This window comes from Maniola jurtina, chromosome 9, assembly GCF_905333055.1.
Source record: "Maniola jurtina chromosome 9, ilManJurt1.1, whole genome shotgun sequence".
Taxonomy (NCBI): domain Eukaryota; kingdom Metazoa; phylum Arthropoda; class Insecta; order Lepidoptera; family Nymphalidae; genus Maniola; species Maniola jurtina.
The window spans coordinates 13,299,636-13,313,548 of record NC_060037.1 but is presented as its reverse complement, the minus strand read 5'-3'; the positions used below and the strand labels follow the sequence as shown (position 1 = coordinate 13,313,548).

Genomic DNA, 13,913 nt, shown 5'->3' with positions numbered 1-13,913 from the left:
TCGGGACGACACGTTAAAGCGTGAGAACTGAGCAGTTGCAAGGTCTGATGCAAAAAAACGTGAACGACTTTGATGGAAAGCCGGTAAGTATTGTGTGTGTAGATTTGTTAAGCTCTTTTCAGAATGGTGCGCGATATTGTTTTGCTATGAACTATATGCTATTGCTATTATATTATAGCCTAGTCTGAAAAGAGCTTTAAATCTAGCTGAGACGCCCCAGCTTCGTTAAAGTGGAACTTTTGAAAATTGGTAAGGGGATGGTATTTCCCAGCATCCTGAAACACGTATGTTTTCAATTTATCCTAGTCCAAATATCAATTTTCACGGATATAGCTTGAAAAATGACGGTCTTTCATACAAACTTTCACCCCTATTTATAAATGAAATAAATTTTTGAAATTCTACCTCTAAGGGACAAAATTTCTTGTTGAGTGCCTACGACATAAAAAGAAACAACTATCTCATCTTTCCAGCCCAAGCGGTTTAGGCTGTGCATTGAGAGATCAGTCAGTTAGTCAGTCAGTCAGGACAAGTCTTTTTCTATGTTAGCTAGAAGATAGAGCTTTCATCCATAATAACGAACAGGAAGAAAAAAATAGGCAAAATTTCAGTTCAACATCAAGATACAATTATTTAAACATGCCTATCTAGATTACAAATATAATATGTAACTACAATGTAATTGAAATTGCGTAAAGCCATAATTATTAATGAAAGTAGTCTGACTTCATTGCTTCCAATTCCGTAGCGTACAGGAAACAGTAAATTATCTTAATAATACATATATAATACATTTAAGGAGTATAGGCTATTGCAGTAAGACTTATACTGCATATTTAGACCCGTGACAATGTGGAGACTAGAGAGGATAGGAAACCAGAGTATTTTTGTAAAATTACAACTCGACAAGGAATATTTACCTATTCTTGAGACTCCCTTAAAAAGCCGGGAATGTGGCAAAAGTGAACTGTTGGCCATGTGGTGCGGTTGCAATATATCCGTTCTAGATTTCTAGTTTCCAATAACACTACAGCGAAGCCGGATTCAGTACCTATTTATTTATCAGATACATGAATTTTAAGTCAAGTAGAATTCAAAGAAATACCTCAAATGCACACGGATACCAACTAACCTTTCCGTAAACCCTTTTGACATTCAATCGTATCCAATCTCCGCCGATCTACCCACGTTTTACTAACACAGGTTTACTGGCACATATTCGCAAGACCTATTTAGGATGCGATCCGCCTCCCAGAGCGTCCTATTTCGCATATCGTTGAATGTCAACATTTTGCTCGCTCGTGTTGCTCCTTGGACGGAATCAGGTTAAAAGGAGTCTAACAAAACAGTTGACAGTTTTTGCACAGGAAATCTGACGGATTTAAAATAAGCGTGGATTTAATGCTTGTTTGTTTTTTTGTGATTAGACTGAAACTATCTGTTTAACATCTCTGATTTGTTCCTAGATACACATGCGAATATAAATGGTGATTGTCACTGCCAGGAACCAAAAGAGATGAGATATTAACTTCAATCCAATCATTGGCCCAAATCCAGACAGTATAAAGCGTTGAGAATACTCTTGTTTTACGACGTACCTACTCATTGGAAAATTTTTGACGCAGTAGCCAAATTTTGGCTTTATCATTATTAATTACCGGACTATGCCCGTGAATTCATTCGCATGGATTTAGGTTTTTAAAGATCCTGTGAACACTTCTTGCATTTACGTGAATAAAACTTAAAACTGGCCTACGTCCTCTCCAGGTATTTAACTACATCTATACAAAAAAAAACAGGCCAATCGGTTGCTCTGGAAGAACAAATCAAGAATCAAACAAAGACACTTTCGCATATTTTATAATATGAAGACTGATTCTGTGATAATCGGAATAATTTTAGCACAATGCTATACTTATTAGTACTTATATGTAATTGATGTTAATCTTTGAATAATAGATCGATGCGAAAATTTAGGGCAGCAATTATGTATAATAATTTATAACATTGAACAATACTGAATACCAACTCACATTGTATCAGCAAACATTGTCTTCCAAGAAGGTAACTGTACGTGAGGTCTACTACAATAAGATGGATAAAATAACAATAACTGAAGACTTCGAAGCACTGTTTAAACAAGACGAGAATATGTCTGTGACTGGTTAACAGCTGGTGATAATACTACATTTATTCAACAATGTATCTCTAGTATTGAATGTAAATATTAAATAAATTTAATGATGTCAAAGATGATACCAAATCAGCCAGTAAAAAATGAGGTCAGGTTCAATAATGATATGTGGAAATACTCTTAAAATCAAGTAACGAACAAACAAAGGGAGGGAGTTTGTCAATTTATTTCTATGAAGACAAAAAGTAGGCAATAGGGATGATGACTACTAGTCAAATCAGTGACTTTTTATCGAACGTCAACCTTTTACATGCACATCGTATTTCACGCAATCCATACGTCTTTCTTTTGGTCTTCCTCTTCTACTTTTTGTCTCCACATGCATCTCGGAAATGAATTAATTTATAACTTTATTAAGCACCGTTTTACAAAATCATATCAAACATTTAGAAGTCAAAAGCAATAGGTACTTAACGTAGACATAAATCTAGGAACGCCGACTTTTTAGGATAGACTAATTTAACATAAGACGGGATCCATCGTAAACACAGAATCGTTAAAGTTTACGAGAAGTTATTCGTAGAACACGCAATCGATAGGAATCTCAATAATTCGGAAGTTGTCTGTGCTCTTTTAAAAATTAACTGGAAAAATCTACAAATAATCATAAATACGAAAGTGGGTCGGTCTGTTTATGACCTCACGGCTAAACCGCTGAACTTATCCTAATTAGGATCACATATTTTTATTTTGGAAGAATTTCTTTAGGCTGATAATAGCAAAAATCAACGCAGAGGAAGTTGATTCCAAAGAATTGATATTAAATAAGTACTTACCTTCTTAAATATTTTTTAATTTTTGTATAGATGATACTTTTAAATCATGAAATGGAGTTATATTCTGCTCTAATGTACTAACTTTGGTAATCTTAATAACTGAAAGTAGGAATGTTTCCTAACGATAATTCCTCCTTACCTCACTGAGCACAAGTGAATTACAAAACCACACGAGTTCTTGGAAAAGGTAAGATTGTGACTAGATGTACTTGATAAATCTGCAATCTTAGAACCTTGCATAAATGTGAGATAATTTATAATTTACTAGTGAACTTATATCAAGTGAATCGCAGGCTACAGCTAAACCCAAGAGGGACAAGGCCGTGAATTGTGGAAATCCCTAAAAGAGACCTATATTCAGTAGTATATTATATAGTTACATCAACGATGAATTGCAAAGACGACGATGACAATGATTGATGACCCAAGTAATTTATAATGAAGGACAATTTATCACATCAAAGCTTTGAAGATAATTTTAAAGTATTTCAAGCAAATTGGAAATGTTAAAGTTCTCCAGCAAGGTTTCAAGGCAAATAAGTCAATTTGGACAAAAATGAATCCGTCAATTAATTATTTCTTCATGAGATAAAGTGAAGTTAATTATTTAATCCAGCAATTAACGTGACATTTATATAAAAACTAGCTTGTGCCAGGATTTTGTCCGCGTGGTCTACACGAATATTAAACCCTTATTTTACCTCCTTAGGGGTTGAATTTTCAAAAACCCTTTCTAAGCGGATGTTGACGTCATTATAGGTATTTGCATGCCTTTCAGCTCGACCGTCCAGTAGTTTGAGCTGTGCGTTGATAGATCAGACAGTCAGTCATCTTTTCCTTTTATATATTAAGATAAATATACTTTTTAACTTAGAAGTTTTACATAGTGCCAGAGTCGATCAAGAAATTAATTGAACGACGACTATAATAGTCCTTGGACTTTTCTGGTGAATAAACTATAGTCCAGAGATAAGAGCGAGTTGATCAAGAAATTGTTTGACCACCCTTGGCTAACAAATTTCTTGATTAACTCTGCATTTTTATAGGTTCTTTTTTTAGATCTCCAAACAAAATCGTTGTACTATACTATACCATACAATTTGCTATTTAGTTCTAAAATAATATTTCACGACTCGTTCAGTAAAACGATCATTTTAATTTAAAAATCCTTAAAGCCGATATGTGTATATTTTAGAAACGAAAACACAATAACATTAATAAAAATTGAGAAAGTTCTTCAAGAATGTGAAGTGGTTTATGCAAGGCTAATACTAAATGCGAATGTTGTTATAATACAGCTGTTGTGTGTTTATTATTCTATTATATTCATGATTTCTATTACATTAGTCAGTATTAAGTGCAGTGGAACTGACCATTGTCAAACTAAGCTAAAGAGACTTTAATCCATACTAATATTATAAATGCGAAAGTGTGTCTGTCTGTCTGTCTGTCTGCTACGTTTTCACGGCCCAACCGCTGAACCGATTTGAATGAAATTTGGTACAGACATGGGATACATCCCGGAGAAGGACAGCTACTTTTTATCCCGGAAAATCAAAGAGTTCCCTCGGGATTTTAAAAAACCGAAATCCACGCGGGCGAAGCCGCGGGAATCCTCTAGTTATACATATAAACGTGAGGTATTAATGAGACTACTAGAAGCTTTCAAAAAGTGATAATTACTAGCGTAGAATGAAGAGCTATACTGTGAAATAAAACTCATTTGAAAAGCATAAAATATGAACACCGTGAAAGCGGATGAAAAACGAAGTTTAATTAAAATTAAGTAATAGAAGACAGGAGGAAAAATGCGAAAGTATTTTTTATGAAGCAAAATTAGATCAAAGCGAGAACGACAAAGGAAGTATTATAATGGATAATAATAAAAAAATAGATATCGGATGGTATGAAGTTAGAATAAAGAATTTTGAATAGAATAATATTTGAGAGAAAGTTGTAATTATTATTATTATACCTGCTAAAGCAGAAAAAGCTCTTGATTGATGTGATATCTTGAGACAGAGAACTGAGCAAACCAAAAACCAATCATCAAAAAAAAAACTAGCTAATGCCCACAACTTCGTCTACGTGGATTTTTTCGTGGGCATTCCGTAGTTTCCAAATTTCGTGCGTAAAAAAAAGTAACAAACAGAGTCACATTTATAATTTTACGTGTGGATTGTACAGTACGAACAATATGAGTATCAATCAACAAGTGCATTGTTCATTACGATATGAAATATGAACACAACAAAAAATCAAGTAGCATACAAATAAAGCACTTACCTATTCGGTAACAATAACTGATAACGAACTACCTTGAAACGTTCCCAAGGCACTTATAACTAGTAACTACTCTATTAATTTATCAAATCATAATTAAATCAAAGCTGTGAGCAATAGTTATGGATATTTTACGATTAGATTCAGTTAAATATGTTATATATTTTGTTTGATTTAAATGATCAAGGGAACTAATGAGTTCCATTTAGTTCGTTTTATGACCTTGATAGGTATTATTAGACCTTCAGGGAAAGTACGAAAGATTTGTATTGATTTTGGTACAGTTAATTTAGGTGAGATTTGCTAATAACTTTCAAAGATACCTGATAGTGTTATTTAGTTATCCTATTTTATAAAGGCGAAAGTTTGTGTGGATGTTTGTTACTCCTTCAGGCAAAAACTACTGAACGGATTTGGCTGAAATTTGGAATGCAGATAGATAAAACTCTGGATTAGCAAATAGGCTACTTTTAACCCGGAAAATCAGAGTTCCCACGGAAATACGACAAACCTAAATCCAAGCGGACGAACTCGCGGGCATCAGCTAGTTATTTGTCCGCATAAGAGATTCTTTGATATCGAAGTCAAATCAAATCAAATCATTTTTATTCAAGTAAACTTTTACAAGTGCTTTCGAATCGTCAAAATAATCTACCACTGGTTAGGAATGCTGTTCATATAAACATTCCATCAATACAATTACATTTGCGTACTACCCTCTTAATTAATCGAATCTATGAAATAATTAGGTGAATAAAAAATAATAATAATCATATGGAAAAAATAAAAGAATAATTATTTCATAGGAAAAATCGCGATAGAACGGCTAGAAACGTGGAGTATTAATTTTCCACTGCAGATACTACACACAAGAGCCACTCGAGCATGGCAACGCTAGGGAATAGAGGTTAGTGGAAACTAAACAACGCTGCTGCAGAATAAAAGAAGGCATAGAATAAAAAATATGTAGAACGAATTTCATACAAAACAGGGAGTTCAAAAGTTCAAAAGTGTATATATGAAGTAAACACAAAGGAACGAGTAAAACGTAAGAAACCTATATCTATACTTATTACTTATATACTTATACTTATACTTATTACTTATTACTTATATACTTATATACTTATTACTTATAATATTATAAAGAGGAAACCTTTGTATTTTTGTATGTTTGTATTGAATAGGCTCAAAAACTACTGGACCGATTTCAAAATTTCTTTTACTATTACTTAGAGGGATTCTTCCGAATCCGTATAGGCTATATTTTATCCCGGAAAATAGATAGGATTTTTCGTGGTAGTGAAAATTGTGGAGTAAGGCGTCGAAAAAACTGCCGTACGTTAACGCGGCGGTCTCCGTTTTCGTCGATACTAAAGTTTACTAAAATGGAAATAAGTTAGGAACGCATGGATCGAAAAATTTGAAATTAATATATAATATTTTTCATTATATCCCCTTGGATTTGGTTCGATAAAAACATGATTGGACAAACTTTCCTCGATAGAAAAAAAATCAGAAGTTTGGTCTAAAACCTTAGACTTTTGGGTTTTTCTCTTTAATGACAAAGCTCTTAAAGACGTAACTTTCACCATAGGTGTAAAACAATCAAATAAATAATTCGGTCCGATCATTTTACAGTAAGTGCTATATTTCAAATTATATTCTAAATTATTTGATTTCACGCTTCCTCGCTTATTCTCTTCAAATCGCGTACAGAGCGAGTACAAAGAATTTTCGACCCTATTGTTGAGTCTTATGGGCCGTAATTACGTTATCTTGTCAGTCATACCCGTCGCCTCAGCGCGGCAGGACCTGTTTCGGGTTTCATAAGCATTTTGTCATACTGTAATTGTACAGAATGCCATAGAGTAGTAAATTCAGTACTATGTTATAAAGTATTTTTATTTAGGATTTTTCTAGATTTTAAGATAAGTTTATATTGTGCAATTATTACATTAAAAAAGTAATTATTTTAAAAAGAATGCAGTAAACAGTACATTGCAGTGTAGTGAAGCTAATATTAGGTCATTATAGACCAGGACTTATAATTTGAAAATAAAAATTAATTAATCTGAGTGCTCTATCCCGGTAGCTCAAAGATCAAAAACCAAACTTGTAAAATGCATAAGTACAAGATAAGATGGAAAAAAAACTTTATTGATATCAATTTAAAGGTTTTTAGGGGAAAGTACTAATTATTATGAAAATAGGATGAGAGGAGACCGCGTATAAGCAAGTTTAGTGTTGGACGTCCTCCAGCACGATGGACTGATGATATAAAGCGGCTGGCGCTCTTTAGGGAAGGCCCATGTCCAACAGTGGACATCCACGGGCTCATAATGATGATGATGATGATCATGATTATTATGAAAATGACATCCACTTTCAAGTCCGAGATGTTTATCCAAGGTGTTATAATTTTTAGTTTCTTCACTTGCTATGCAATGATATCATTTATTAGGGTTCCGTACCTCAAAAAGAAAAGCGGAACGCTTATAGGATCAATTTGCTGTCTGTTTGTCTGTCTATCTAACTGTATGTCTGTCTATCTGTCCGCCTGTCAGTCTGTTTTGTCCGTGTGTGTTGTGTCTGTCAGGAAAACCTATAGGGTACTTCCCGTTGACCTAGAATCATGAAATTTGGCAAAAACCATGAATTTATGGGTTCATTAAAAAACAATGTGTTTCAATTTTCAAAGTAAGATAACTATACCAAGTGGGGTATCATATAAAAGGGTTTTACCTGAACATTCTAAAACTGATTTTAATTTATTTTTAAGCATAATAGTTTTTGATTTATCTTGCAAAATGTCGGAAAAATACCTGAGTACGGATACGGAAACTTGGTGCGCGAGTCTGACTCGCACTTGGCTGGTTTTTTTATGTATATACGTCACTAAGTAGTCAATAATAAGTTTGACCAAAAATTGCAGTGTCATAAATGTTTTATAGATCAAAAAAATAATCATACTATTAAATATTCCTTCAACTTAGACCTTATTGTCACAGCTTAAAAGTTGAAAATGTGCAAAACAAAATTTCATACGTACTTAATACTTTTTCTCATAAAACTAGTTCAATTTACAAGAAATGAAAGATCCTATTGTGTTTGCCTTTTTCAATACAAAGGATCTTTGTGGCTTTTGTGTTCCCACTCACGTATACTAACATTAAAATATCGATGTTAAAATATTCGTTGTAAAACTTACCTTATGCAGTTATTCTTAAAGTATACATTAAATTGTTATTGGGACGAGAGTTGCTTCGTTTTGGAATGCCAAATCAGTGTATCAATTTTTCTTGTTTTGAATCAAAAGGTAAGAACAGTAATAAAATGTAACTACTGAAATCGTTTGTTCGTAGCTTTTATAGGTTCGTGAGAAGTAGTATTGTTGTATGATAATTTGGTCAATTTACAGATCAAATTTCTCAAAATCCTGTCTTAGTGCGGGTCTACGTTATATAGAGAACCAACTGCACCTTTTCAAACTTCAAAATCCCATCAGGACCAGTCCTGGCACAATTGTTAGTTAGTGGTAGTACCTTTTCACCCCCACTTTTTTTCATATTACATCCGTTAGGTCAATTTTTTTCGTATAAAATGTAGCCTAAGTTACCCGGATCTTTACGACAAATCGATTTACACCTCATTCATCAAAATCAGCCCAGTAGTTTCGGCGCTACGGTGGAACACACAGAATCTGGATACAAACACACACACATACATATACAGACTGCTAAAATCATAACTCTTCCTTTAGGCTTTGCCGCAATGGGGTAAAAAAACAGGCTGAATTGAGAACCACCTTCTTTTTGGAAGTTGGTTAAAAATTAAAAAGGGAGCAAGCAACAGACCATTTAGACTATTTACTTTTCCAGACGTTTTAGATACTATCTCATTCAGCGTTTATGTCATCCAACTATGTAATTTGACGTCTGGCTAATGAGGTGTTCTAATCATACAGACTATTCACAATTCCAGACGTTTTGCTACTTGTGCATTCTGTTTTTATGGCGTACAGCTAAGTTGACTCTCTGCTGACTGGGTAATCTGCTTTGATGTCATCTAGCTGAATTGTCTATTGGCTTACTAGGCACTTTGCTTTCATGTCAGTCAACGTAAAATTGTCTTTTAGCGAAAAGGTAATGACCTCTTTTTCTGGATGCCTAATGATAGGCATCCAGAAAAAGAGCTCAGCTTCTGAATTAGAGAACATAATTACTACAAATTTAAAATTTGAATCAATGGCCCGAATCTGAATATAACAAAAAAGCTATAAAATATTTTAATCTCTGTCTTGACTTTGTTCAGTATCATATAAAAACATTTCTCCAGCGCTTTGACTTTGAACCTTAACGTAAACAGTTAAGTTAGCGTATTGAATGTGTACATACCTACTTATGCTCTTTTGGAATATTTCACCTAATTAGTTAACTTTTATGGCTATTAGCTCCGAGCGGGCCGGTTTGACTGTAACCATATTGAATAAACAAAAACAAGGATTATAAACAAAACAGCTTTTTATACAACACGAAATATATTATAATGTTATCCTGTTATGGCTGCAGGCGCATATAATCTCTTTCAGGTGTTTTTGCACGCCTAGCGCGTGTGATATTTTTTTACTGTAAACGTTTTGATAATATGAAAAAATTGGATTTTACGATCTCGGTAATTAGTGAAATGCAATAAATAGTTACTTGTGTAATGTCCGTGCTAACTATATTTTCATTGAATTTCAGTTGAGTGTAATTTCTATAATCTCAGCATCTATAATAGCAATAAGATATAGAAAATATAAGATTTACCTATAAATGAAAGTAATTAGGAATGACAGTATTAATAGACATTATCAATAAGTGAAAATTTCAGAAACTTGGGACTTGTCCATGCTATAATCTTTTATCCATGTGAAGTATCTTCTTTCAAGGCCAAATGTAATGGTCACCACAGTAATGACCAAAACTGGCAGATAGGGGTTTATAATGAGAACGTTAACGTAAAATAGACCTTAACCGCCTTGTTTTATAGCTCAAATTAATCCATTCATGTATAGCCAGTCAGACAGAACCAGAAATTAAAATCGGTGTAATTGAATTTAGGACCTTAAGTCAAGGTTATTTAGGCCCATTTTAATTTAATGTTACTGTGTGTGTGTGATCTCATTCTATGAAAGTAGGTGAAATGTTAAATCTCCTACTATAATAAGCATACAGGTTGAAAAAGACACCTATTAGCATGATTGTAAATAGATCTCATTCATTATTTCTCGTTGTTGACAAAAAAATAAAAGTACATTATAATATTGTTTTTTTTTTATCAGTGACTGTTTACTAACTAATGATAGTAACTTGGCAACAGTGTGCATTAAAATCCATACTAATATTATAAATGCGAAAGTGTGTCTGTCTGTCTGCTACGTTTTCACGGCCCAACCACTGAACCGATTTTAATGAAATTTGGTACAGACTTGGGATACATCCCGGAGAAGGACATAGGCTACTTTTTATCCCGGAAAAATGAAGAGTTCCTACGGGATTCAAAAAAACCGAAATCAACGCAGGCGAAGCCGCAGGGATCCTCTAGTAGTATATAAAACAATATTTAACTTGTACAAATATTTTTTATAGATACGCAATGTTATATATTACAATAAAGTAACCCAGCGAAGTCGAATGTAATCGATTCTGATGATACCTACAGATTAATTTTTTTAAATAAATTTTTAATTATTTCATAATAAATATTTTTTATCACTATAACTTTGAATTTTAAACTTATACATAACTTGACTTTTTACTCCATCGTAAACACTGAAGTGGGGTGACGTAATGATTAAATGCAGGAGCGATGTGAAAATAATAATCTACACTGTGGCGATGCACAACCGGTTCAGGGGCGTCTAAGAGAGATGCCGATACAATGTGTATCGCCATCTCTAGATTTGAAATTATGGCTGGTATACCTAGAGGCGCTGCCTAAATGGTTAGAGATGTATGGTTGACTTCTATGGAAAAGTTGTAGAACTCAATAATGCCTACAAAAAAGTCCACGATAGTATAAACCAAACATTTATATTTTAGCCATTATAACCACTTTTCCATAGAATAAAAGTAATTAAAATTATTAGCCTATGTTTATTGATCATATTATCGTCAAATACTAATCCTTATCCAAATAAACTATTTATTGAGATAGGCTACTTTTTATCCCGGAAAATCAAAGAGTTCCCACGGGATTTCGAAAAACCTAAATCCACGCGGGCGAAGCCGCGAGCATCGGCTAGTTTTCATATAAAGCAAAATTGTGAGACCGGGTAAAAACTCAGAGATTCACTTTAGTCAGCTGTAAAGATTCCAGTTGGACCTTAAACTGGATTGCACAAGTCAGTTTGTTAACTTAGGACCAAAAGTTTACGTTTAGACTTAATCATGGAGGTATAGGCATACTGACTTGCGCAACCCGTTTTTTTTATTTTGGTCGTCAAAGTTTAACAGAAACCTTTAAGAGAATGCTACTGAACTAAGCCTAAATTATTAATAACTGAGGAACAAAGACGTTTTGACAAATTTCCGATCGATTTTTAATAAAAACCGTAAAATGTTTATCGGTCCTCAATTAAAGACTATTCGACGATTACAAAATAAAGTAAATTAACAAAACACGGTAAGAAGCTGCAATTTCACTTTCAATTCAATATCCCGTGAAACATTTTACAAAAAATTGAAATAGTATGCAATAAAACAAAATAGCTACGTTACAAAATCGGAAATCCCATTTACAAAAGCATACAAAAAATCACTCGCTTCTACAAAATATATAAAAAGCAGAGAAATATAAAAGAAATATGATCCAACGACCTTGCGAACTGACTTTCCTACATCGTTTCGTATCATAGGTATCATGTTTTAATGATATATCGAATTGCAATCGATACAGAGCGTGTGACGTCAGTCATTTAGTTGCTTTTCGTCATCCCCTATTTACAAAACAGACTTCGCAATGTGGATAAAACATTCTCGGTATTACGAAAGTTGTGATTAGTTATAACAATGCTATCATCGCAGTAAGTAATTGTTATTAATTAGGTTCCAGAATTTATTCTTATTATTATAATTCTAGTGAACACAAAATTATTTCCCGGGATAAAAAGTAGTCTTACCTATGTCTATCTCGGTATTTAGTAGATGGTGCCCGCAACTTCGTCCATTTACTTTTTTTTTAAATCTCGTCAAAACTTTTTTATTTACAGAGATCAAAAGTTAGCCCATGTCAGTTTCATTGGATCTTTAGGAAGCTATCTCTGTAACTTTGTCTTGTCGAGAAGACACCACAGCAATTTTATAAGCGCAGAAAATACTTGAACGAATGAATGAAATATGCTTTATTTTTCATCATTATAAAAAAAAGACAAAAGTATAAAGTAAAAGTAAAAAGATAAAGGTAAAATTAACCACACAAATACGAGTACAATTGGCGGCCTCGTCGCTTTAAAGCAATCTGTGCCATTTTGTCTCATATTTAGTAAAGAGTAAGAAGAGCAACCCACACAGGGCGTTGCAGTGCTGATGTCAATAGGAGTAAGAATTCTGACTGGACACTGGTTTCTTTTAAAGGTAGGGAAGGTATTCTTGGTCATGATGTGCGTTTAAATAAATAGTGATGGAACTTCTAGGTAACAGAGTAGAGATAGAATCCAACCTTCATTGTTCCACATACAGTGACGTACAACTATAATAGCAGAACGAATTCGAAAGCTACAACAAAAGCGTTTAGGTTTCGCAACTGTTTTGCACAACTCGTATCATGTACAGTGGAACGACAAGATCAAAAAAAAAAAAAGATCAGCGCAAACAGTTGACAGTTGACACCATAAGTACTCAATGGTTGACACACATTAACGCAACAATTTTGTCAGCGTAACATTATACCTACTCTAAATACCTTATTACTAAATACCTTAGTTAAATTACACCTTACAATACATCAGTGGTGTCAAGTAGCAGCGCATTGAGCTGACTCTATATTATATAATACTAGCTGATACCCGCGACTTCGTTCGCGTGGATGTAGGTTTTTTAAAATTCCCGTGGGAACTCTTTGATTTTCCGGGATAAAAAGTAGCCTATGTGCTAATCCAGGATATTATCTATCTCCATTCCAAATTTCAGCCAAATCCGTCTAGTAGTTTTTGCGTGAAGGAGTAATAAACATACACATACATACACACACACACATACAAACTTTCTCCTTTATAATATTAGTGTGATAGTGTGATGTACTATCGATAGTTGAATAGTTTTCATTTAAAAATCGTAATCCGTAAAATCGACCTAAAACGGCTTTGTTGCTCAGCAGATCGATTCTCAATCGATCTCGTACTGCAATGAAACATGTTGACAGCAAAATGGGATTTTGCAAAAAAAAAAAAAAAGTTCCTGCACTGAACAGGATGTGCTGTGGTTGTGCCGTGGTAACGAGCCGTTATTGGGAAACTTCGATGACCGTCTGTGATAAGATCACGTCAATCATTAGAACTAGATATCAGTGATAGGGACAGTACCGTAGTTATATTCGTTGGACACCATCCGTAGTGCACAACTAAATTACATGTTCATTGAGATCAGACTCAATATAACGCTGTAAAAAGTTAAAAA

General features: G+C 33.8%; 1 protein-coding gene across 2 annotated transcripts in view; it reads right to left on the bottom strand.

The window, feature by feature from the left end:
• LOC123868153 (TBC1 domain family member 12-like) overlaps positions 1–13,913 on the bottom strand; it is a 71,698-nt gene that overhangs the window by 40,395 nt on the left and 17,390 nt on the right. The window contains exon 1 of one of the 2 annotated variants that reach the window (XM_045910543.1): positions 2,034–2,150. The exons of the other annotated variant lie outside the window; for it this stretch is intronic. Within the exon in view, the coding sequence (XP_045766499.1) occupies positions 2,034–2,050 (17 nt within the window). The 5' untranslated portion in view covers positions 2,051–2,150. Of the gene's footprint in view, positions 1–2,033; positions 2,151–13,913 lie in introns of those variants that run through there. 2 annotated transcript variants of the gene reach the window in all.